Source organism: Haemorhous mexicanus, chromosome 1 (genome assembly GCF_027477595.1).
Source record: "Haemorhous mexicanus isolate bHaeMex1 chromosome 1, bHaeMex1.pri, whole genome shotgun sequence".
NCBI classification, from domain to species: Eukaryota; Metazoa; Chordata; class Aves; order Passeriformes; family Fringillidae; genus Haemorhous; species Haemorhous mexicanus.
Window position 1 is genome coordinate 24,723,957 of NC_082341.1, and position 27,533 is coordinate 24,751,489.

The 27,533-nt window shown below is 38.1% G+C and overlaps 1 protein-coding gene across 4 annotated transcripts in view; it reads left to right on the forward strand.

Moving 5' to 3' along the window:
* Nucleotides 1-27,533, forward strand: part of PPP1R9A (protein phosphatase 1 regulatory subunit 9A) — a 131,755-nt gene that overhangs the window by 50,968 nt on the left and 53,254 nt on the right. For all 4 annotated transcript variants that reach the window (XR_009486054.1, XM_059843442.1, XM_059843440.1 and 1 more), the window contains exons 3-5: nucleotides 17,326-17,458; nucleotides 17,926-18,046; nucleotides 23,100-23,204. Coding sequence is in view for 3 of the 4 variants with exons in the window: in XM_059843442.1 (XP_059699425.1) it covers nucleotides 17,326-17,458; nucleotides 17,926-18,046; nucleotides 23,100-23,204 (359 nt within the window). In the remaining variant the exon portion in view is untranslated. The remainder of the gene's footprint in view (nucleotides 1-17,325; nucleotides 17,459-17,925; nucleotides 18,047-23,099; nucleotides 23,205-27,533) is intronic.

Below are 27,533 nucleotides of genomic sequence, written 5' to 3' on the forward strand. Positions count from 1 at the left end.
GTGTTAAGAGAGAAGAGTTAAAAAAAGAGAAGTAGAAGAGGCAAGAGTGTGTTCTTGTGTCAGACTGTAGATGAGGAAATCACATGGTTCTTTATGAAAGGCTAACTTTTTCCTCTTATTGATGAAGAAAATGAGCAGTGGCATAGCCTTGTTTATTTATCTTTGTGTTAAAAATACAGAAAAAAATTCTCTATTAGCAGTCACTGATAATTTCAGGAGAATTTTATTTGTCATGGTCCCTTTGCATGCTTGGGTCATGTGGCAAGACAGCAAAAAGAAGTTTGTTGAGGTCTTTGTACATCACCTGTTTATGTATCAGCAGTTTTTCCTTCCCTGAGCATCACTGCCTTTTCTTTGCAGTTCATATATTAGCAATTTGGAAATTCATGAGCCAGCAATCTCAATTATACTTCAGAAGAGACATTCCTTGGAAAGACGTACAGCTGTGCCTTATCTGGAAATCTTTGGGGTAGTTTTGGTGCTGGTGATGATGGAAGAACGTGAAAATTTCCCAATTCGGTGTTTACCTTTGATTCCAGAATAAGAAAAAAAAAAAAAAATCTGTTAGTTTAGCAGGAATTTTCAGCCTCTGAATATTGGCCTGATACTGATGGCACTGAAATGAATTGTGGAAGTCTTTGTGACATGTTTGGAAAGCAGCTCTGAGTGCTTTTAAACTTCCCTTGATGTTAATGGGTTTTCAGAGGATTGAGCTTGTTTGAGTGTGCCTGCATGAGTACAGCAGTACAAGAGTACTTGAGATGGAGGAAAAAGTGGTAGTCTGAACGTCTCCTTACACTCTCATTGCTACATCTGGATTAGTTTCTGTATTTTACTCAGCTGTTGAGAACCCCAAGGGCTGTAAATACCTGATTCAATTATATTCTGTCAAATACCTGATTCTCATTATATTTTTTTATGGACAAAGATGAGATAAGCCTGGAATTGTGTGGGTGGAAGATCCATATGGGCTGAACAGGATTTTTTAAAGCAATTGCTTGGTAGTATCACACCTCCCTGGTCTTTTGTTTCTTCTCATTCAATTTGTTTCCTTAGAAGATCTATCTAGGTTGGTTAATGAATAGTCTCATTCATTTAGTTACAGTCCTTTTTTATACTTTTTGCTGGGTAAGCAAAATGAATTGAGAAGCAGCAAAAAGGCAACAAAAGGAGGTATCAGATCTATGAACCTTGTTTTACCCATTCCTACTAACCTTTTTGTCCATTTCCATACCAATCAGGGCACTGCTGACATCCTCTGGAGACGATTCTGGCCCCTTTGGCAAAGCCTGGAGCTCTTAAATATCTTCCATTTTGTTCAGTTTGGCTTTCCGTCAACAAAGCTTATTGATTCCAAATTCCTGTAATTTTTTAAATTTAGTATGCACTGTTATGAATAAAAAAAGGGTTACCCATTTTTTAAAGTTTGTGGAATTACAAGTTGAGCCAGTTCTGGCAGAGGAGAGTTCTTTGTTAACTTCATGTTGTGATCACCTGATCAGAGTCGGTCGTTAACTCTCCATTGTTGAGAATTCCCCTTTTTGTCAGTACCAGCCTGCCTGGGCCAGGTGGATGGCCCTTCTCAGACAGTGAAAGGAGGGGACATCAGAGGACATGCAAATAACCTCTGACCCAGAATGCTACGAGAGAGGACCCCCACCACACTTACCAAAAAGACCCCAAAAGCAATGAGCGAACACAGAATTAGGAGATCGAAGTGGTGTCTGGACATGAGGAACAAAGTCCAGAGCCTGCAGAGATGCTGAGAACCTTTTTTGCCACTCGCCCTACCCAGGGGGGGACATCAGCTGGAGCCAGGACCCTGGACTTCAAATCCAAAAAATGGACAAGGGTAATCTCCTGGTGCTCTCGTGAGGACAGAACCCCCAGCTCTGCCTGCAGACAAAGCTGCACTTCCCTCCTCCTTCGTACCACTCCTGGGAGCAGCAGCGGCACGAGCGCAACCCGTCGATTCTTCCCACCTGAGCTGATTTTTAATAAAGGCATTAGAAAAGGAGAAAGATCTCCTGCCCTATTTATTTCATGCACCACTGACAATTTGCTTTTAAATTTGTTTTTTAAATTTGGACTTTGTTTCTGGTAATTCATTCTTTTGCCTTGTGCTTACACTGGTGTCTTCTTCATAGACACTTCACCTACACCTTGCATCTTCAGGTTGCCTACTTTTCTTAGAAGGGATTGGAGTAACAGGTGAAGAAGTATTCACTTTTCACAGTCATTTTTTATGTTTGAGAGGTCCCATAGACCAAAATGGGGTATTATGTGATTTGTGTGTCTTTACATATAGTTTAAGCAGTAGTTTAGGTTATGCTGGAACATAGTAGGTAAGTACCATCAAATCAAAAATCTCTCAGTGTGCCTTGGTGGCTTCCAAAATCTCTTTTCTTTGTAGCTGATTTTTCTTCAGTTGTCTTTATTTGAATGAACTTTTTAGACTTGGTTCACACCAAAACTTATATAGAAGAGGCGTCTGACACTTCTAATTTTATTTTTATCAAAGCTGAACTTAAATCAACTCTATATCATATAGATGTATAATATATGACTATATTACATTATTTTCAAGTCTTTCTGATGCCATTTTACCTATTTCTGTACTTACAGTCATGGACTTGCAGGGCAATGGGTGTTCTTGGTATGCATGTCCACCAGCCTGCCTGCCTGGTTAACTTTCTGGGCAGCACGAGGGACCTTGAGGGATGAGGGAATGCTTCTTTCCAAAAGGGAAAGATATTGGACGTTAAATTCTGATACATCTGAAGCGTAGCAACAAGGTTATATTTGAGATCCATTTCCTTGAAAGGAGGAAAGGCTGAGCCTCAGTGCTAAGACGCTCTAAGAACATATACTATGTATTACAATTACTATTCTGTTATTAGGTCATAATGATCTGGGACAAATTTATAACTGTTTCATTTTACTGCTGAAGTTGTGTAGAACTGGTGAATATCTACTTTTGGAATTTACTGCCTTTATCAGAATTCAGGGGTGAAAATACAAAGTTTTCTCTGTTTTTCATAATTTCTCAAATTCGGCTTAAAATTTGACTGAAGTGTGATTTTTTGGGCACTTAAAATAACTACCAGGAGGGATGGATAGCTGGCAGCTGCAACCAGCTTTCTGGGGAGCATTGCTTTCCTCCCCCTGCTCATGATCTGCCAGGAGTGCTGTGGGTCTTCAGGCAAGTAGAGCAATGTCCTTTGGCTGTGCCTTAGTTAAACCATTGCTGTTTCTTGCACCCTCTGTAACCAGTGACCGTCTGGGTAAGGATATATGAGTAACCACTGAATAGATGGGTAAGATAGCATGTAGCACCTTGCTTTTCAAGTAGTGGGGAATATAATTGTAATAAGCTTAATTTGAAAATATTATTTTTATTTATTTTATAATATTATTATTTTTCTAAAACTACCTGTTTTTATTTCATCTATACAGTTTTGACCTAGAATCCAAAGTATGACTTTTCAGCAGCGTCAGGACATGTCTGATTCTTTCAGTCATAATGCTCAGCATATCCATCTGCCAGACTTTGCTGGACTTACATACTATTTTTCTGCAATTTAATTTCTCTTAGAAGTACTTCTATATCTCACCCACTGCTTTTCTTCTTTTGAAGTTGTGATTTTGGCTTTTGGATTTTAAGCTTCATGCGGCAAATTGAGCTGCTACATCCCCTCTGGCCAAAACTGACTTCTGCAGCTGCAGTCTTTGCTTCTCTCTGGTGCTGAGCTGTCTTGCAAAAGGTGTGCCGTGTACTAACTGTCTCTCTTCAGTCTCAGTCTCAGCTGGTACCCTGACAGACGTACTGGATCTGTCCTCACTGTGATTTCTGGTGAGGTCTGGCAGAGTTTGGATGACTTACTGAGTGTTTCACAAAAGCACATCATTGTACTGCTGAGATACCTCATCCTGCCTGAATAACCAATCTGCCATCAAAAAAAAGATGTTAAAAACACAAAGTCGTGCTGTAGGGTTCTCAGCGTTTAGGAGATCATTGCAGTAATGCTCTGGAACAGATTAAATGTTCTTTTTTTTCTTATAAACATAATTTTACATCTTATTGAAGAGGAACAAAAGGGACTGAGTCCATCAAGAATGCCAGTATTTCTCTTACTTTCTTAGTCAGTACCTGCAGTCGGCCAGATTTGAGGTTTCCATTTCTTTCACCATAATTTGGTGTACGCTTTATTTTACCATATTATTAGTAATGGATTAAAAAGTAGTGAACAGTTTCACAATAAACAGTAGTTTATTGTGAAACTACTGGTTGCTTTTACTACCTATTTTGTTGGGTTTTTCATAGCCATTATTTGAGAAGGACTTATTCCAGTCTTCCATGTTGTTTCTAGCACTTGAGAACCCTGCGCAGGGACTGTCCTTGGGTGCATAATGTGCACCACATTGGTTTAGTAACAAAGTCCTCTCAAACTAAACTGGAGCCCTTGGTCCTGTATGGTGGGATCATCAACATTTAATGAACCTCAGAAGGTTCATGTCTGAAGCCACAGAGGAGGTGGGATGTTGTCCTTGCTCTGGTGGCCTGCATTAAGGTTCTTACACATTAGCAGCAGGCCTTGGAGGTGGTAGACAGAAGAATCATTTCATTGTAGCTGTCAGTGGCAAGGTCTTAGGGTAGGAGGAGGACAGCAGTTTGAGGTACCTTCCATAAGGGAGGGTTAACATGGGTTTAATTATTTTACATTGCACACAGAGAGAGTTTAATCTAGATGGTTATCATGTAGCAGTAGTCTCTTACTGTCTAATTACTGGTTCCATAAATAAGTCCCCAGTTAATTAACCATTTTTTAAAGGCAAAATGACAGCCTTTACATTGTTCTTACTACTCCGTAGAAGGACTTTTCATCCTCACCTGTTTTAGCAGAAGTCAATATAAGCTGTAAGGCAACTAAAGTTTTGGTAGAACAAAGACAAAGCTTGAGTATGAAGAGCACTCTTGTATCTAAAACACATTTTATGTACATGTCAGGGAACCTATTTTGTGCATCTGGTTTTCAAGCACCTATCCTGGAAAAAGCTTCAAAAAGTCTGCTGAGATAATAAAATACAAGTGTTTTCCTAAACAGAAACATGATGGCTTTTCCATAAATTTGCCTCTTCTTAGTTAGAAGTCATAACATTAAGACTCAACTATCACTGTTTGTATTTTTATTGTGCCTTTTTTATTCGGTTACATTATGACATTTATCAGAAATAAAATTAAGCTTAGGGCATGGAAGATGGAGTATGTTTGCTATTTAAAAGCTGGAGTTTAAGGCACATTTTGACAGTGACTCTTTTTGGCAAGTCAGGCTTTTAACCTAAAGGTAAGTAAAGTAGGATTAATTTAATACTGTTTTTATGAGGCCTGCCTAATCAGATAAAATAATTTTTAAAACCTGAGTTGAAGCAATGTCTTGTACCTTTCAGGGTAAATAGGCAATAACATGCATGATATATTCAAGTTGCTTTTAATTCAAAGAACTGTCAGACACTTTTCAGTTAACTGTCATAAGATTGCCAGTTCTCTGCATCTCTTTCTGTGACAGTCACCTACTGGTGATGTTCTGTATGGAACCAAAACCATTTAGACATTAGGGTTAAACTGACATTTGCAAAGTTAAGTAAAATGTTAAAAGCTCTTTATTGTCCAGAGCTGCAGTTGCAATTTAAAGCTTGACTGCCTTACTCTCCTCCAGCATTCTCTGTATTGTTCTCCTTTTTAGGGTAATCCTGTGCTTTATGCAATTGGAGTGGTGCTCATACTTCTAGAGATTTTTGAATTCTTAAGAGGCAAGACTTTCATTTTTCTTCAAGAAAAAAAAAAGTGGAGGGAATCCATTTTATATTTGCAAAATCCTTGTGCCAGCACTTTACGTTATTTGGTGACCCAGGAGGATTGCCTGCATGGCCTGTGTGAGGCTCTCAGGCTCAGCTTTCACACCTGAGAGTGGATGGACTCCTGTCCATCCAAGCTGCAGGAATGCCTTCGTGCAGCTGCTGTGTGTCTGGGGCTGGTGCAGTTGGTCATGAGCAATGAACATGTTTGGATAATTCTTTACCTTCTGGCATGCACTTTTATTGCTTTTACTCCTTAAAAATCTGTGGAAACATTTCTTGCCGTCAGGACTGAAATGGTTGATAGCATCCTTTTGAACACTTCACTGCAAGGAATTGAAAGCTAAAACTTTATCTGATTATAGACAATGCTGTCTTTCTGGTTATTTAGCTTACCAGTACTATAGAAAAGGCTTTCAAAATTTGTCATTTTATGCTGTTTTCCAATTATTTTATTTACAAGGAAAAGGTGCTCTTTTGTTAAGATTTTTTTTCCCAGCATTTTAGAGTGTTTAATCAGTTATGGTAAGGTTAAAATTAAAGTTTGCACGATTGAAGTTTTACCAGCTTGGCTGTTTTGATGTCCAACCGTATGTTTATTTTTCCACGCCACTTGTATATAACTCCCTCATCCAGGACAGTGGTTTTATTCACCATTGGGTTTTTTTGAGGAGTAAAAAAAGCAGCCAGGAGTTACATATACTTTGTATTAATGGTCTGTCCTGCAATTTTCCAGTGAATGCTAACATTATCATTTGTGTTTTTCTTGACATTACTAGCCTTGTGTTAGTAATATTAAAGCAGGATTTGCAAGGGCTTCTGTGAATTGTTTCCTGTTTTTCCTTAGTTTGATCTGCAGAGGGTTGATTAAGAACAATAGTCATGCCCAAGAAAAGAAGCCTTTCAGTATTGATGGATATTCTTGAAACCACAATTACAAAACACTATTTTAGAAGAAGGGCTTCTAAAAAACTTGGGTGTGTAAATTTTTTTTTTTTAAACTTAAGGATTCATAAAAATAGCTAAGGTGGTATGTGTAAATACATTCCAGCAAGGTTGTGTAAGATTAATTTGCTGTCTTCCTCTAGTTGTTCATTCACGGCTCTTATTTTAGACAAGAGTCACATCCTTGCCAGTTTCCTTAGATGATGAACACTAGATGACTGAAAAATATTTAAAGGTCATTATTTTATAGAGATATTTAGTATGTTTTCTTCATTCATTTTACTACAATGGGGTACCCATTAAAATCATGCTAAGATTAGTGAACAGCTTACTGTATTGGCTTTATAGCCTGTCATACACAGATTACACCCATTTTAATCTGCTGTCTGGAGTATGTCCAGCTTCTGCTAAATGGTGTCTGTTTTACTTCGAAAAGAAATGTGCAGCTGTTTGTAGCCAAAATACAGTTCCTGGCGAGTGACAGCGATACCAGCTGTGTGCTGCACACTTCAGCTGCTGGAGTAACTGAACTCAGAGATGCCCCTGCTCTCTTCCCTGCATTGACACAACACACAGAGAGATTCTTCTGTAGCTTTTATAATTCTGTGCACAGGATAAACAGCACTCTCCCTCCTCTTCCTGAGCATATCTGGACAGAAAGCTATGTCCCATATTTTAGTTTCCCTCACAAAGGTGAAATATTTGTCTTGAGCTTCACTTTTCTGTCTGAAGCAGGTCAAGAAGTTGCATCTGGAAAACAGAAAGCTCAGGGGGCTTAAGTTCTGAAAGTCCAAGAGTTTGCCATCTTCCACAGCCATCTCTGCTGCTGGCGTGTGGCAGGAACAGCACTGAGCTCACATTTAATGCTGTGTCTGTCTTTGTATCCAACCACAGAGGTCTGAGGACATGGTGCCGTACATGAGAGATATTTGGTCAATACCAAAACAGTAAAGCAAGATGTTCCTGTCGGGAAAAAATAGACCAAAACTCTTTAAAACAAAACCTCATTCCCAAAATGCACACATATAAGTGCATCCTCCCAATTTCGCACAGCACTGGGTGCTACACTTTACATTTGGTTCTCCAAAACTTCAAATCTGTCACAGATTTGTGTATAGATAATGTCTGTAATAAATTTGAAATTATGCAGTAAATTTGGGCACAAAGACTAGAGTTGTGTAAAGTCTTCAGGTGAGCAAAACTCATTGCAATTTCTCTGCTTATTTAATTTTTTCAGAGTACACAGGGTAGAGTGAAAACCAGCTGTAATAAACTTCCCTTGGGGTTGATGAAATTAATTTTGCTATTGTTTTCAAGGGGGTAATATCTTTGTGCCTGATGTCATAGCAAATGTTGAAGTTGAAAAATGTCCAAAAATAGTGTTGAATTGAGTCACTTTAAAAGTGTTTATCTTGAATCCCCACTTTGTGGCATTATTATTGTAGTCTCATCCCAAGCTAGCATTATTCATTAATACCAGCTTATCCCCATGATCCCTCGTTCTCTTTGTCTATTTATTTGGATACACTTTGTGTGCACATTTGTAACCTTCTGCTTCTTGCTGCATTAATACCATATTTTAAATTGCACTTAGAGCTGGTGTGTTTGAAGCAGTTATGCTGTCAGACCTGGGAACGCCTGTTGTTGGCTTGCTTTAGAGTCTGTTACCCCACCTACCATCTTAGGAAGCATTAGGAAGGCTGAATTCCTCTGGAAATACAGACTGTCTCATTTTTGAAGCAGTGGTGTGATTAACTGTAATGTAATACACTAGGTATGGGTGCTTAATGGATAAACATTCTTTTGCTTACTCTAGGCAGTTTTACATCTTACTAGAATGCAATTTGTTGTACTAAACAGTGTGAATGTGAAACTATCATTAGCAAAAATGCAGTCAAGCCAAAATGAATTCTGCCTGCAGGTGCAATTAAGGAATTGTTAAGGCTACAATATAAAGTAATTGAGTAGTGGTCTAGCACTGAGAACGTGGCATGGCACTCACTTTCTGTTTGAAAGATGTTTACAAAACACAGCAAACCTTTTGCTGTATTACAGAAGCTTTTCTGTTAATCCTCTTACACTCTGCCTGTTTGTCCATTTTTATACATAAGCAATGGCATTAACAGGCTGTAGGGCTGCAACACTCCCACCAAATTAGTGCAACACCCCTCTAAAGGGTCTCTTTTACATCACTGCATGGTGATGTTAATGTGAATGCAGCAATAGGCTGCTAAAGGCCTTTGATTCCAGAGAATCATAAGTATTTTTGTTACTGTGGAAGAATATCTGCTTGTACTAGAAACTAAATAGATACCCTCTGTAACGTGTGCCATCTGAAATTGTGGAAATATGTTTACCCTGTACAGGAGACTGTTTGAAGGGCTGTCTGATACTGGATGTCATGCTTGGCTGTTCTTTAACTCATAAGCCGTGAACTCATATAATTAATAGTACATGTTTAAATAAGAGTTTATTACATCTTCTGAGTTTTTCTTAGTAGAATATAATAGAATTTCCCCCACTCATCTTACAACTGTAAGCATTTTTTTTAGTAATTTCATCTCAGTTAAAGAATTCATTAAGAACTTCTCATAAAAACAAAAAAAACCCCAAACCTCTCTTGAGATTTTTAGAACTTAGTTATTGTGAAAAGTGATGGTGGGACAACTTTAGAGATTTATGAGGGCTATTGCTATGGTTTGGTGTGGAAGTATGTTTGCTTTTTATCCCTTGGTCTGAGGCAAGGCTGTAAAGTCTTCTGGTTTCTGTCGCTGGAGATCCTTCTCCCTCTCCCTCTGCCTTTGCTGTGTCTGCAGGAGTCTTGATAAGGTGGGCAATTAGTGCCAAATGCCATAGCTTCTAGAAATGAAACAAGGTGTGTGAGAGAGTCATAAAAAACCTTTGAGAAAGTTGCAATTTTGCGCCCTTAAAAAGTCCAATAGGATTTGTATTGATGATGTAATATTGAGAAAATCAGACACCAAGGCAGACTGTTTTCATTTAGCTCTTTTCTTCCACCTCTGCTTTCTTCTCTGCTTTAAGTAAAGAGATAGATAGGAATGTGTACTATTTATAGCACATTTAAAATATTTTCTATATCTGTGTTTATAAAGAATTGTATTAATTTTTGTTCCATTTATAAAATATTATAATTTCACAATAAAACTCAGGTGGGATGAATTATCTTTTTATAGCTTTCACTCAGGTGGGATGAATTATCTCTTTATAGCAAGTGTTCTGAATTAGTGCCTGTAATTACTTTTTTTGTGTCCTTGGTTTTTTTTTGAAATATTTTCTTAACATATGTAGCATCTGTAAGGGAATAAAAGAAATTGCTTATGAAATTTTTTTGCTGGGGTCATTTTTAGTGAATATGCAGGTTACTCAATTTATCCCTGCTGAGATCTATTTTAAATGAAATGTTTTATGCATAGTCAATATTTTGTTTCAAGTGTTTGCCTCTGAGAACATTTGTAGCATTTTTACTCTGCATTTAGACCTCTTGACTTGTAGGCTGAGGGAGAGTGAGATTGCTAGGAGAAGAAACACTGATTTGTTGATTCATGGTGACTTTGCTACTCTATGGCAGTCTGTACTAACTGGTACCAGAAGCAGCATTTACTCTTGGCCACCTCATGTGTCACACTTGAAGGCAGAAGAAAAATAGCACCATCAGTTAGGATGTAGATTGGCAGCAGTGCAAGGATCTGGAAGAAAACTGCAGGAGATTCAGGAATAAATGTCTAGGAACAGAATCTGAAACTTTGCTCTGTGCTCTCCTATCTGTTTAAAGTTGTTTGGACCCCAGAGTCGAGATTTGAGCCTGTACTGTATTTTAATTAATTTGTCAAACTCTGCTCACTTCAAACATTCTCATTTATGTGCTTATTTCAATGTTCAAAGATACAATGAATTATTGAGCTTGCTAGTTTGTTACCTTGGCAATAGAGGGAACTGCCAAAAGAGTGATAAAATATATTTACTGTTATATTGGAAGTTCATGTTCTTCTTAAATACTCTTGTTCATATTTTTATATTTTTTGTATAACATGGATGTTTGAGTGCTCTTGTTGTAACTACTTCTTTGTTCTGCCCAATGGTGACACTCTCAAGGTGTAGGCAAGTGTTTTTCCTTGTCCCTGAATCAGGAAAAGTCAGCTAAAGACATTCAGGTGTGTGGGCCAGTAGCACACTGAGGTAAATACTAAGTGTTAAATTGCTGTACCCACATCTCTAATCTCTCAAGGATCTGTGAAAGTCTAGCAGGAGGGACCTTTGGAGGAACCCTGAGCTTAATGGGAATGCAGGATTGTCTCTGGGCTCTTTTCCCTGCAGTTGTCAAACTGCTGTAATGAAAAACACAAAGCTTTGGTTTTTTTTCATGATTTTTATTCTCTGTATCTAAGTAGTCAATAACTGACCAAAAATAGCAGCACTTGCGAAGTACATTTTTCTTGGTAAGTTACAGTAGTGCAAAGTAGAGTTTTAAAAAAGGAAAGATCAGGCAAAGGGATGAATTACATATGAAGTGTACCTGTGAAGTACACAACACTTAAAAAGTCTCCTTGGGGTTTTTGTATGGGGAAGCCACCTCACTAGTCATTTATATCTCCCATTACAGTGTTGCATCCAAGCTGCTGCATTAGAAAACCAACCCACTATCAGAGAAGATTTAGACCCAGGTCTGCAAAACTCATCAAAGAGAATTGACTGAAAATTGTTTAGCCTGTACCATTAATATAAAACAAGACAGTATTTCAATTTCCCATTCGTATTAATGGTTATGACAAAAAAAAAAAAAAAGCGAGAAAGAGAAATCTGCATCGAAATGTAACTCATCACTGTATTAAAAAAAACCAAAAAAACAAATCAATCCAAAAAACTAAGCAAAAAAAGCAGGAATGTTTAGATAAGGCTGTCTGGATATATTTGTAAACTCCAGGTTTCAGTGCACCTTGCTGTTTTTAATCACTTACTAAAACAAACACACAGCAGCCCTAATAGAAGTACATGTTCCATGTGAGCTGAGGTTTTACTCTTCAGTAACAGGACTTACTTTTACTTGCTAATTACTCTGACCTGTTTTAACTAAGAGTAACAGCATGAAGTTTTTACATGAGGCATGCATCTCATTTACAGCTGCAGTGATTTTGTATTTTTCTGCTATGTAGACAAGTAGCAATGTAAATTGTAATAAAACTAGTACATCAGCAATAAAAAAGTATGCACTGAATAAATAGTAAGTGGATATAAACAATAATTTTCACTGATTCTAGGAAACAATGATTTTCACTGATTCTAGGAAACTACTTAATGGAAACTAGTCTTTTTAAAAATTGGCACCAAAAGTGAGCCAAATAGCAGGAGCAGGGGAGGTGATCCATTGGCAGTACCCCATAGGCAATTTCGGTTCCATGTTTTGGCCCAAAACTGCAGTGTATGAAATTTAAGATACTGGTTTCAGTGAAAGAAACCTAACAGAGGAGTCTGGCTGGTTCTTAGACTACTTACACCATGAAGTAAATGCATACTCATGTTACAGGAATAATGAATGTGTGTGGTTAGCCCATGTATTTTAATGCTTGTGTCCCCCCAGGAAATGCCACTGAGGCATGGTTTGGGTTTAGGACATGCTGTAGTGCATGGAAGTGTACAGATCCAAACTGAGATGTGTTAGCACTGCTGCAGGACAGTGACTCTGTGGTTATCTACTACAAATGGTCTTCATGATGTTCCAACGGGTAGAAGACTTGATAACTTGTTCCAGTTGTCTAAAACAAGAGTATACAGAGAGAATATTTTCCAGTTTACCCCAAGAAATTGAACAGTTTGTCTGTGTGTCATGGCAGCTGGACCTGGCTTGTCATATGTGTGAAGAGGTCTCTCTGGAATGGAGAAGTCTGGGGCCCAGATACTTTTAGAAATATAAATCTGCTGTGCAGGTTTCTTTGCCAGAGTTTCAGGACACTGAAAACAGATCTTTCTCTTACAGAGGTTTCTGAGGGAAACCCCAGGCATGGATTTGATTTTAGACATGCAGTTTCTTTCAATATTGCTGATGTCTAATTCCCATCTGTGTCTCATTCCTGCAATTGCTTCTTGGGAGGATTTGTCTCCTTCCTTTCCGAAGCATTAGTGACGCCTGATGCCCACACAGGCTGTAGGGGAGCATGAAGCCAGGAGAGCTGGAGGAAGCCTCCTCACTGACTCACTGCCTTTCACTGTGACAAAGAAACCACTTTGCAGAGAAAGAACTTTTTAAAAAAATAGTCACCAATTTCAGACATTGCCAGCACTTCCTCTCCTCCCTGAAGCTATGCTGTAGAAAGATTTTAAAGCAGAAGGTAATGGTCAAATTGTGATTTCTTTTACTCATTTAGCTTCTTCAGTACAGCCAGAGGGGTTATCCTCAGTGCTTCATTATAGATAATCTAAATCTACTCCCTTGTAGTTTGAATCTCTTCCCCTTGTCCTGTCACTACATGCTTTTGTAAATAGTCTCTCTCCATCTTTTTTGTAGGTTCCCTTCAGGTGTTGGAGGCCACAGTTGTGTCACCCCTAAGCCTTCTATTTTCCAGGCAGAAAAACCCCAGTTCTCTCAGCCTTATGTCAGACAGAACAATTTTTATGTTGCACAGTTTATAGTATGCAACACTGATTGTGGTTTATGTAGCACCAAGCTGGTAAGCCCATGTGATTCTTTAGAGTTATCTCCATTCTGACTTGCTTAAAAAAATAAGAAAAACCCTTGTCACTACCTACTGGTTACTGTTAGCTAAGTTCTGCAAATTATTGGTAGGTAAGAGCTATGGGAAAGCACCCCAAACTTAGGCAACTTTGCCTTTTTTCAAGAATAATCAGTTTTTATCCTTCTGATCTTCCTCCTAAAGATGAAGTACTAAAACAAAAATGTAGGGTTTTTTTCTGAATTAGTCAGCAACGTATTTTTATAGTTAGTGACATGTCTTCTCTAGCTTGTGCTCTGCCAAAGAGAAGCAAATGATCTGTGTGTGTATGTATGATTTCCCTGGGGATACCACCCAGGGTGCCTAACAATTATACCTGCTTCTTTCATATTACAGTTTGTTACTATGTTGGTGCTGGATGAATCACTGATGACCCCTTTTTCTATCACTTTAGAGAACACAGAAGTATGTTCTATTAACAGCAGCTCTTCAGGGCTTGTTTCAATGTGTCATCACTGTTGGCTTTTGGTTTTCCACAAGCTCTGTTTTAAATCCTAGAAAATGTCACAAATGAATTCTATGAAAACTTTTTTTTTTTCCTACATACTTGTAGTGGTAAAATCAGAGAGTACGACACTATATTGGATATACTGGAAAAAGAGCTTGCTTTTAAAGTAATGGTTTGGATGTGGCTCTTGGGGGTGGTCCTATACAGGGCCCAGAGTTGACTCTATGATCCTTGTGGGTACTTTCCAACTCAGCATATTCTGTAGTTGTGACTTTTCTGTACTGGCTACTTGGCCAGAGTGGCAGTAAAACCAAATCTGTCAAATGACAGGGAATGGGAGAATTCCCATGAGTCTGAAATCCCACTCACACTCTGGAAAACATTTCAGCAGCAGACGTGGTGAAATAGTTCTACTTAAATCAAGTTAACCATACTGTGAGGAAAAAGTTATAAATGTTTATCTTATTTTTAGTGCAGTAAAATCTTGAGTGACAGTTCTCATGACTGTACTGAGCAAGCAGTTCATTACTCTGGTGGATAGACTGGTTCACAAAGAAAGAAAATTTCCAAGCATAAATTTTCTTTACTTCAGTTTAACACCCAGAGATTCATTTAATAGAATCAGTCAACCAGGAAATGTGATTGCACAAAATGAGATAAATGGCATACAAGAATATCCTTCTTCTTCTTCCCCTTTTCAGGGGGAGACAGCTGCCTTGTTGAAGGCAGTGGGCAAAGTTACATGACCAGTGTACAAAAGACAGTGAGTTAATGCCAGGTGGGAAACACAGAGCTTTGTGCAATCAGGGATCTACAGTCTCAGAGTGAATGCTTAGGTGAGGTACTAGATAAGAGTGGTGTGATGTATTTGAGACATAATGATAACTTTTAATCCCCAACAGTATATTTAGTTTCCTTTTAGTGGTATTATTAAAATACTTCAAAACAGTGAGCACAATCCAAAAAGTCTTATCTTCTGTCTAATCTGATTCAAGAAAAATCATCCCAAACCCAAATGCACTATATGATTTTATGCTTTCAAAGAAAATTATCCTGAAGCACCTCCAGTCATTTTGCAACAAATCTAAAACTGCTTCCACAATATTCTCATTCTCATGCCAGTCATTGAACATAAGGAAAAGAATTGTGCCAGTTAACATGATGAAAATAAATCCAGAAGTAAATATACTCATTTTGTGACATAATTTTCCCCTATATCTTTCTCTCGGCTGTTTTTTGTCTCCAGTAAGCAGTATCTTCCTTTACCTTTGTGCAGTTCATCTCTGTTCACATTTGAGGCATGGGTCTCTCTCATCCTGTTAATAAATGAGATGATTCAAGCCAAATTCACAGCTGTTGTTTTTAACCTGTACTTGCTTGCATGTCTGCTGCATTTCAGCAGACCTAAAGTTTATGGTAAAACCTAAAAGTTTATGGTCAAACCTTAGCTCAGTAATGTTTTAGTTGAGTCTCGCTCTATTGATTGATCCTTATTTTGGTTGATTTTGGCATGAATGACGTTGGGTTTGATCATGGAACCCTTAGTGGTTAAAAACTGCTGCCTTTCACACCAAATCACAGAGAAGGGAAGCTGCCAGGGAAGTTGTACCACTTTTTCATTGCTGCTGAGTGGACTCTTCCTGCTGTTTTTTTTCTATTCTTCAGTCAGGCTAGAAATGATGGCCTTGAATTGCATTACTTGTTTCTCAGTCCATGTCTTTTCTCCAATCTTACAGATACTAAAGCAGCATAAAATGTTCAGCAGCACTGGACAGCATTATGTGTCTTATTCTACTTATGCTTTGCATGTATTTATGAAGGATTTCTAGGAGCATCATTTACTTAAAGCAGCCTTTTTCTTGCATCATAATGACTAAAAATCCATGTGAGATAGGTTTGTGAATTCTTGTAAAACATTTATCATCTCTATCTTCCAAGTCTTCTTGGAAGAGAAAATTAAGTGTTTCACATTGATGTGAAATACCCACATGAATGGGTATTAAAATTTCCATTGAGTCACTGCTGTCTTTTCTGTTTCAACCACTATTTCATGTAAAACTGAGAGGGCTTTGTGGTAGCCATAGCATAGTTAATAGACTTCCAGTAGTACTTAAAAGTATTTTTGTATTTCAAATGTAATATATTTACAATTTAAAAGAAATGAATGTGTACTAACAGCTTTTCAGGCAGGTGAAACCTCAGGTGGCAATGACCCAACTCCTGTCACTGCACTGGGCAGCCAGCTGGCATATGTGCTCCATCCAGGGACATTGTGAGAGGGCCTCCAAGCAGGGCTGTAAAAGAGCAGGCTTCTGGAGAACTTTGGAATATTTGTGTAGCTATGTAGCAGGGTGCAGTGTTTTATATTGTAAGAGGAACAGTGATAAAGGAAAATGTGGCCACATGATGATGTCTTCTGTAGGTTGTCTGTCAAAGAGGAAGAGGAAATGTGGGAAGTTGTTTTCCTTTATTTGAAGTGATGAATATGATATATCCATGGGACTGAAGCTTAGTAAAATGATTACCACTAGTAATACAAATTCTTTCCTTACTGCCAAGTGCAGACAGTTGAATGAATTAGGCAGGCTGGCAAACTCTGATCTCTAAAATATGAAAATATGCTTTTCCTGACTAATCTTTCTGAAGGTCTGAATAATCACTGGTTGAAGGCAATGTTGAAAGTATGGTAGTAAAGTAGCATAAATAATATAATCAGGTTAATGCAGTCACCATTAAATTAGTGCTTTAGAGATGAAGTAAACCTGTAAACCTGGTTAGCTTAAAAAATACAAATGGCTGTGTATATTGCTGTTTTAAAAATGTTTATACATAATATGGAACAGAATCTCCATGATACTCATATGTTGATGTAAATGTAGATTAGTAATCTTCAGGTCAAGCTCTGTTTGGATTAATGTGAACTGGAACTTCATAAGGCCTAAAGACTAATACAGAAACACTATACAGATTATAATTTCAATATATTTGACTCTGTTAATGTTTATTAATAGTGCATTTTTAATGAGTTAAATTAATTATTCTAATTATTTATATACGTAGACCAACACAGACATTAAGGATCACCTTCTGAATTTATAATCAAAAGCAGTCGAAACTTACACTCAGTTGACTTTTGCAACCATGCTTGTGCTTCCTTGAATAAAAAAGCACAAATTAAAAAACCTGAAGTTTGAATGAGCAGGAGTAATTTGTCTTTTAAAAGCCTTTTCAAACTTTGTAATATCACAAGACAAAAGTAGTAGCTAATTTAATAATTTGGAAGTCTTTTTTGGAGTGGGTAGCTGAATGATTTCTGATCTATTTCCACAGGTTTTCAATACATACTCTAATGAAGACTATGATAGGAGAAATGATGAAGTTGACCCAGTGGCTGCATCAGCTGAATATGAACTTGAGAAGCGTGTGGAAAAGTTGGAGCTCTTCCCAGTCGAACTAGAAAAAGGTATCATGTTTGCGTGTCAATTCCACTTCCTGTGACACTGACCTACGAGTTTTAGGAAGTCTACACATGCCTACAGAGCCTATCTTGAATTTCCATGAATTGGATGTAGTCACTGTGGCTTTTTGGATTTCAGGAATTGTTCAGTGAGGAATTAAAGAAGCAGCTCAGAGACAGGCAGTTTTTATCTTCTTAAGAGAATTGTTTGGTGACACTCCATCAACGTGATTTTACACAGTGTTTGATGTGTGATGTTCATTCTTCACTGGAAAATCTTGTCTGTTGTTCTTAGCTCCTCAAAAGGCTGCAGAGGATCCTTTTTGTGCGTAATTAAATTTTAAAAGGAAGCAAAATAATATTAGTGTTATTGACACAGAAAGCCAAGAGGACCCAAAGCATGAATGTTTATCTACCAATTAACTGTACAGATAAATGTAAGAATTTTCTGCTTTCTCTTGCCTCTTTCACAGATGAAGATGGACTTGGCATAAGCATTATTGGAATGGGAGTTGGAGCTGATGCGGGCCTTGAAAAACTGGGAATATTTGTCAAAACAGTAACAGAGGGTGGGACAGCAGAAAGAGATGGCAGGTAAACTAGACTTTGTATTTGGAAATTTTATCAGCAATAGTTACTATAAATTATGATATTCATAGGGATTAGTTGTTTTCTTAACGTATGTCATGGTAATCCAAGCTGTAAAGTTCATCAGCTTCATTGGTAAGGTCCAAATACCTAATGTGGTTATGAGAAGACACTAAATTGGTACCATGAGTTTCAACTTTTAAAGAAGAACAAATTTGCCAAAGATATGTGTTTGTGACTGCTGAGAACCGAGATGCTTTAGCATGAGTAAGGCTGCTGATTCCAAACTCTGTGACACTTTTGAAGGTGGTTTTGATTCTTAAAGTGTTGAGCTCCCACCTGTTCTATTGGCTTCAAGCCAGCTTTAGATAGGCAATACTTAAAAAAACAATTCAGTTCAACATTGGATTATTTGGTCTCTCTCTGCATACAATGTCCTTACAAAGACACCTTGACAGGCTGGATCTATGGGCTGAGGACAGCTGCATGAGGTTCACTAAGGCAAAGGGCCAGGTCCTGCACTGGGGTCAAAGCAGCCCCAGGCAGGGCTGCAGGCTGGGGGAGGAGCAGCTTGAGAGCTGCTCAGCAGAAAAGGACTTGGGGTGCTGGCTGACAGGCAACTGGATATCAGCCAGTATGTGCCCAGGTGGCTAGGAAAGCCAAAGGCATCCTGGCCTGGACCAGCACTAGTGTATCCAGCAGCACCCAGGCAGTGACTGTGCCCCTGTACTTGGCACTGGTGAGGCCACCTTGAGTGCTGTGTCCAGCTCTGGGCCTTTCACTGCAAGAAAAACACTGAGGTGCTGGAGTGTGAGCAGAGAAGGGGAGCAAAGCTGGTGAAGGGTCAGGAGCACAAGTCTTACAAGGGGCTGGGGGTGTTTAACCTGGAGAAAAGGAGGCTTGGGGGTGACCTTATCACTCTCCACGACCACCAGAAAGGAGGTTGTAACCAGGTGGGGGTTGTTCTCCTCTGACGTGTCTCAAGTGAAAGGGTGAGAGGAAATGGCCTTAGGTTGTGTCAGGTGAGGTTCAGATAATATTAGAGCTTTTTTTTCACTGAAAAAGGCGTTGGAATAAGTTGCCCAGAAAGGAGGTGGAGTCACTGTCTCTAGAAGTGCTGAAGAGGCATCTGGATGTGGCACTTGGGGTGTGGTTTAGGAGTGATTGAGCTGCTTAGTTAATGGCTAAACTGGATGGTCTTGAAAGGTCTTTTCCAACCTTGATTATTCTGTGATTAAGGAAATAATTAGTGTATCTGAATATTTAGACTTTTACTAAATACACTCCTTTCAACTTTACTAACACAGACTGTTACTTTATATTTCTTATTTTGAATAGTCTTCTATTCTGGGGTTCAGTTTCCACACCTACAGCACTGAAAGTACAATAATTAATTGGAATAGGAAGCTGTACCATAAACCTTGCCCACTAAAGAGGTGAACTGGTGTGTGTAGTCCTATGTGCTCATATAAAACCCGCTTGCTTATTTGGTATGTGCAAGCTAAAGAATTCCTTTTCAACATAAAATATTTCATGTCATATGGGGCACAGTTATCTGTGTATTCTACAACACCTGCTAATCTGTGTATTATACAATAACTGCCAAAACCCAGTCAGCCTCTTCTCATTAGGAGATAGGAAAAAACTTTACTATGTAATCATTTAATAATGAAGAGGATTCTTAAAAGTCTTCCAACCCGTACAATTTTTCATTTTGTCCCAGTGCTTCACTTTGTAAATTTTCATGCCAGTAAAATATTACTTCTCTGATATGTAAGCAATTAAATCAACTTATCTGCATTCTCCTTTTCTGATTTTAACCATTAATGTGTTGTTATATTACTCAGAAACCAATACGAAAATATTGTTTATAAATAAGAGTAGGAATAAACTCTTAAGATGTTGATGATGTCTTCTAAAAAATACATTGCAGTAACATGTTCCTTGTTGAACACCTCTAACTTTTCAGCCAGGCAAAAAATTATTCTGCTGTGGAAACACCACAAAAATTTAAGCAAAAGACTCTAGAAGGCAGAGTCTACCCCCTGGTTGCAAAGTTTAGTAACATTGCTTTCAGAAACGACTGAACTATGTTGTCTTCTAGACTGGGCTTGGAGGTGTCTTTACAGATCTTGGCAATAAGATATCAAGTTGAAGGCCAAGTACTGATTTATCATAGGCTTAAAAATTATGAAGGTGAATGAAGCTGACAACTCAAGATGTCATGACTTTATCCATTACTTTAAATTTAAGTGAATGTTTTTCTGAAGGGTGTGCTTGACCTCAGCCAGAAGGCATTAAGCTCACGACTGGTATTCTTTGTAAAATTCTCTGGTTGGAAATCAGTCACTCACTGCTGCTCTGTCATGATCTGTAATTTCTTTTCATCTCATTATTCACATGTTTGAGTGGGCTACAGAAGTTAATGTTCCATCACAAGTCTCTTCTTTCATTTCCCTAGATGGCATCTGAAAGGAACTTGTCAGCTGAGAAAAAAATAATACTGTTCTTTGACCATTCTAATATTTGTGTTGGTTTTCAACTGGCAGAATGTTCAGTCAGCTGAGAAATAGGACTCTGATTTTCTCTTTGAGAGCCTGACTGATCATTCACTTGGGAAAGGGATATATAATCCTCTCAGTCTGGACCAGACCATTCTGCATAATAAAGTGCATCAACTGTAAAGGGTCCTGTTAACTTCATCTTTATGGAAAACCTACTTAATCATTAACACTGATAGCAAAACAAAGTCTCCAAGCAGAAAATAAAACTACTTCAGTAGTTGCATCAGATATTCTGAATAGTCACATAGCAATCTTGAACCAGGTTCTTGTGATGCCACAGTTTCAAATGTTACAGTATCTGTAGGATAGTTGTTCTGTTTGTTATTGAAAGACCTATCAAATTATGATATAAAGTACTTGTCTGTCATGGAAATACAAAATCTGTGCAAAGGGGTTTCTCAGTGATTTAACATCACTGCCTTGATCCATGCTGCTGTAGGCAAACAGGTGGCATTTAGCTGTCATATTTAAAGGTTTTGTGTGCCAGTATTTGCCCTAGGAGGGTGCTTCAAGATGAATCCAAAGGCAAGCATGCTGATAAGTATTAGGAGAGGTTATTAGCAGTGTGAAAGATAGGAAATCAGTCATTAGACTGAATATGAAAAATTAGACTGAATATGAAAAATAAAATCTTCTTCTGGATCAATCAATCAAGAGCTGCTTCTTTCAGATTATTGTGGTGATGAGTCATTCACTTTATGAAGTATTTTGATCGCATTAGGAGCAACAGTTTTGAAACATTACATAGTTCTTAATTTGAACTCTAGAAGATGTCTCTGCACAAATTAAATTTTTCTGTTCATCATACAGAGCAATTCTGCAAATAATTTTTTCAATTTTAGTTGGTTTGCTTCTATAGTTGCTACTTCATTGTTATCTGCCGGCAGAGTTTAAAGTCATGAACATTAGGAAATAATTGCAAGAAGAATTACCAATGTCATTAATGCTAAAAGCAATACAGTTTCTATAATTCAGACTTTGGCAATCTGAGCATTCATGTTTGAAATTAGATTTAACAGACAGAGGAGGCCTGGAGCTCCTCTTGGAGTGGGCTCTAACGGGAAGTCCACCCTTTGTAGGTTGATATGCATATATGCTCATACATAATTAAAATATATGTGTAAAGGAGTTTTGGAGAACAGCAGCCATAAAAATAAGAGTTGAAAGTTTAAAAAGAAAAAAAAGTCAAAATTAGATAAATATTGATGTGAGTGCTGTATTTCTCAAATGTTTCAATGCAAATTGAAATAAAATTCTGAGCTTAAAATTCCAAATATGATTTTCAAAATAAGAGTTTATAGGCTGCCTTTTTCAAGGGAGATCCTGCCTAGAACACAGTGACATTCTGTAGTGTGAGGCTGCCAAAGAATAAATACTGTATTTCTTACTCATTGCTGGAATCCAAAGAACAGAAGATGCTGCTTGAACACATGTAGAACTGCACAGCATTTCCTCAGACTTGACAGAGAAATTAGTACTCCAAATCCAGATGCTTCAACATTCTGTTGAAGCCTCTGGTATTTGAAAAGAAATCTTATCACTAATATATCCTAAGATGTTAAATACATTAATTTAGGTATTTTCATATAATTTAAGCAGGATTTTTTCATAGCTTTTTCTTGGTTGCTTTGTAAACTGTGTTGTTTGGATCAATAGAATCCATGTATGTACTTGAAAATTGCTCCCTTTGACGAGTTCTGGATGTGTTTGTTTGGTTTTTATTTTGAAACTATTAAGAGATCGTGAGTTTCTAAAGAACAGTATAGCAGTCATCTTCCAGGGATTTGCAATCCAGAGGAGTCCAGTGCCTGCTTTAGGGATTCTGTAGCAATGCTTGCTTTAGATAAAAGCAACATGGCTTTCACTCTGTCTTAACTTTTTCTGCATTCAACAGTGTATCAGCTGTAAATAGGTGCTTGGTTTTAAAAAGAGCGTGCTCCTTACAGCAGTCCAAGGTTCTATGATTGTGTGCAGCAAGATCACGGTTACACTGGGAATTCATCTTTTTGGAACAAGTTAGATGAAATATCTTAAGATAGTATGTCACAATTGGGTCTGATACTTAAGTTCTTTTCTCCACAGATGAGCAGGTTGTTTTAGTTAAATACTGCAGTTTTTTCCATTAGCATGAAATGCCAGAACCATGTCTTATGCTGTTTTTCAAGATTGGCTTAGGAAAGAATGATATAAGAGATGTTCGAGTATCTCATTTAATTTAACTCATATGACAAGTAAGAGCTTGTGTTGCTGTATTTCTATACAGGGAAAGAGAGTGGATAATTCATTGATGATATTAACTGTAATGGTAACTTTGAAGCTGGATTTATGAGATGTCTGTGTGCAAGGAATGATGTGTTTTTCATATTTACCTCAATCATTTTATGACTGAGCTTTTGTTTAAGGTCAAACTATAAAGATCTCTCTACGCTCAGTTTTGCTGAAAATTTGCAAGAATTCATACAATTAATTGTGCATTTGTGTTTTTTCCCCGAAAGGATCCAAGTGAATGACCAAATTGTGGAAGTTGATGGCATCAGTCTGGTTGGTGTTACACAAAATTTTGCTGCAACTGTTCTTAGAAACACCAAAGAGAAAGTCAGGTGAGTATTTTAGAGGGAAAAAAGAAATTTTAATACTTAAGATGACTTGGCTTCCTTTGCAGGCCTTTCAGTTTGCCTAGGTAGAATCAGAGGCTTTTGGCCTCTTTGTCTCCTCTCCTTTGATCCCAAGAGAGGGATCAAATACAGTATTACAGTTTTGTTTTGGCTTAGATTTTTAAAATGTTACCACTAAGACAAGCTGAAATTGCAGACAGATGATGACTGTGCCCTTGATCACTAGTCTGGATGTTCATGGGCTTCAAGCTGTTTGTATTAGTTGGGATGATGATGGTCATGGGTGTTGGTCAGATGGAAATTGCTGCCAGTGATCACTTCCTTGCTCCACCCATGGGGACACTGACCATGTTCATGCTCCAGGGTTGGAGCAGGGGGAGGTGAGCACTCCGGTCCCTCAGATGCCGCCTCAGCACAGAGGAGAGGAGAGAATTGGATGCAGTAGTGATAACAGCTGCCAAATTGAGGAAAGAAACCAGTATTAATTAACTGAGCTCCCAGCACCACCTGTGGGTTTCTCTCTGCACCTATACTGTGGTTCATCGAAAGATGTCCCTGTAAAAATCCATAAAATAATGAACAGACTAGAAAATGTAACATATACTGCAAGTACACTTCTGAACTTGTGTGAATGTGAGTGCAAAGCTATAAAATGTCATTAATAAGAACGTTGTTTCCCTAGAATTGAACTGGTTTGCCATTTAAGACCCTGTGTAGTCACATAGTTTTTCAATAGCTTGTTAATTTCAGTAAAGATTCAACTCTACAAAATAAATCCAAAGATATCTTTGGCACATTGTAAAAGCAGCAGCCATTCTGTAGTCACTTTAGGTTCTCTTTCAAAATCTTCTCTAGAGAGTACAACTGAATTCTTTGATTAATGAGTTCAGAGCTGACTTCTTTTGAACCATGACTAAACTAAGGGTGGTAATAGATGCAGACACACTCAGATGGTGGTGCTATATGTTGGCATGCACACTTCCACTAGAATTCCATAGCTGATCCTGCATGACATTGAGGAATAATGCTGGGATGTGGATTCTGCAAAGAATCTTGGGGGTGGTTAATCAATCTTTTATTTGAGAGGGGTTATTTAGGAAAAAAGAGAATATTTGAAACTGTAGTGTAATTATAGGCGAGTATATTTTTATGTAACATTTACATTTGAAGTTACACCATTACTATTTCTGCAAAGACTCACACATGCTGTGAGTGTTCCTACTGACTAAACTATGAAAATGAGTATATACTTTTTTAGGTTTTCTACAGTTGGGACCTTCAAACATAAAATCCTTATGACAGAGAATAATGTGTTCCTGTGTTTCGGTACATAGAGCAAATGTTATGTATATTCTGTGTTTGATGTTCTAGTTCAAAAGGAAAAAGGAAAAAAAGAAAGCTCTCACATAAAACACACCTATTGTATACATTTAGAATCAGCTTAGCTTGTGTAATTATTGCTGCATAAGTTATGGAATAGAATACTTGCTTCCATGGGAAAATAATGGAGGAAGGAAAAATCATAAAGTGATTTTCACACAGAGCTCCCACAGTCTTCTCTGAGGAAATAAATTACAGTGAGACTGGTTGCAATCTAGACCCTTGTCACAAAATAGGGAGCTGAAAAAAGTATTTCTTCATTGTTGTTGAGCTCACATTGTCAAGTATACTGTGCACTGGGATCATTGGCTTCTGGCAGGTCTCATTTGTCAAAGAGATACTTGAGTTTCTTCATTTTTCCTTGTAAGATTAAGATACTGAGTTTTCATGGAAAAAATGACTCAGTATGTTAGTGTCAAAACTAGACCCCAAAAAACCATAAAATAATATTTAGTTAATAATACATTTAAAATACTGTGTGAGTTACAATATAAAATAATACAAAAATATTAATAATGTGTACATAAAGAGCATACCATGTAGTTGGCAGTATCTTACTAATGTGTATTTCTAATTATAGGAAAGAAATGGGTAGAATTCAGTGCAACTTCCTAAATTTATTTTTTTTTTTCATTTAAACTTCATGGAAAAAAATGCTCAGAAAGACTTCTTTCTGCTTTATGCAAGCCAGCTGAGAAATGCATGATGTTTTCCCTGGTTTGTGGTAGGCTAGGAGTGAGACTTGACAAGGTTGCCAAGCCTTGTGTGGCACAGCCTCCTGCTTAGCTTCTGGTCCAGTCCTGGACAGTTTTGTTGCCTGATGCTCTACATTGGTTTTAGCTGCACAAAATGGAAAATGGTTCCAGAAAGCAGGTTTTGGAGACAGATATTTCAGTTTGCTTGACGTTTTGGCTTCAGTACAGGTTTGAACATTTGCTTGAAAAGAAAGTAAGAGCTAATATTGATGAATTTAGATATGAAAGGAAATAAGGTATTTTTAACTTCCTGACTGTTCTTCTTTTGACATGTGACAAAAGAGCCCTGCCCGCTGCTTGTTTTGTGGTGAGAAGAATTGGTTTCTGACAGATCCTCTTTCCTGCTGTGTTAGAGCTAGGATGGAGAATCCCTCATCTCCACCTTCTTTGGCAGACAGTGAAAACCTCTGCACTTGAACTGCTCCAGAACATTAGGGACAACATGGGAGGGTCTGCTGGGGCAATATGCCTTTCTTGCCCCCAGCTGTCAGCTCCTGCCTGCTGGCAGTGCAGGGAGCAGTGCAGGGAGCAGTACTCCAGCCCTTTGAGTGCACCATTCCCATGGCAGCTGCCATTAATGATCCGTGTCACTGCAGGAGGCAGGAGCTGGGGAAGAGGTTGCTGCTCTACAAACCCCTCCTGCTTTTCCTGAGGAGGATGTTCCAGCTGACTGCCAGTGTGTAGGCAGTGTATAAGCACACCTGATCCAAGGCAAGGCAGCTTCTCAAATCCTTCCTTCACAGGAGGAATCACCTTCACACTTACTTGCATATCTACTGTTCAACAGTGTCAGCTTGATGGGGTTTATGGAACTGCTTTAATAGGCATAGTTGTCTTTGTGATCATAGCATACAAAACCTGTGCCTTTCTTCTGCCTGGTGTCCTGTACACACAGAGATCTGTGTGCCTTTCACTGGCATTACTTCACGTTTATATCCCACAGCATTAGGTATCTGAAGTCATTTTGTCCTTAATCTAGTCAAAGTGCATGCTGGTTATAGCAGGGTTTAGTATGTGAGATCAGTTGCACAGAAAGGACACTCATTAACAGAATGACATAAAAGACACTTCTTAATTCTTTGCAATAAATGCAGTCAATACCTCTTCAGAGAGCTTGCATAATACCAATACTTGGTGATTTATTTTTCTCCTTTGAGCCTTCTAAACACTTTGAATGATACTGACAGTGGAAGTCATTGACCTAGAAGAGATTTTTGCAATTTTTCTACCAGAAAAAATGTATCCAGACTGTCTGTAGCTGGCATAGTAAAGAATTTGTGAAAATGAAGACATGGCTTTTACCTTTTGAACTCTTCTAGGTGAGGCTGAGAGGAGGTGAAAGAAGAACAAACCTAAGAAACATCTGTGATTATTTTATCCATTGTTTGCAGTATTGGATTATCCAGCAGAGTCATCATACTGTAACGAAAGATCATTGCCTCAACCAGTTTGACTTCCACAATGATAATAAATTAAATTATTCTTTCTTATAATGTTTTCTAGAAAGATAATCAGTACCCAACAGATGTACTCTGGTAGCCTGTGAGGCAAAGGAAAGAGATGGAATTCTTTCATAATCCCAGCTGCAAATCAGCTTCTGCTTTTCAGGATGAGAATTAGTGTCCTCGTGACTCTAATCAGGCAAATACAACTATGAATGCTATTTCAATTGATGTAAATATCAAGTCTTCTTTATAATTTTACATAACTGTTTAGCTTACTAATATCTCATATTAGTGGATTTCAGAATTTGATTATATACAGGAGGGATTTGAAATGTGTGTTGTTTTCAATATTGTTGACTGTTGCCTCTGCTCTAAGATTAATGGTTCAGAGGGCAGTGCCACACTAATACCACTAATTGTTCTGTGCTTCTTTTGACCCCATTTAGGATGTAATCCATCAGCTTGAAGTTTGCAAGTGGTGCCTGCAGTCATAAAAGATAGGATAAGGAGACAGCTTGACAGTGGGAATCCCATCCTGTCATGGAGTTTCTCCCGTGTAGTTTTGCTTGCAGTCTCCCCATGGACTGTGATGTTGAGTATCAGACCTGTTCTTTGAAGCTGCTTGGGTGATGTTAAGCCTTTGTGACCACACTTTCTTCCCCTGTTCATCATAATGAAAGGGTTCTGGGAGACCCTATGGCCTCTGCCTGAGAAAGCTCACTCAAAGAGCTGTA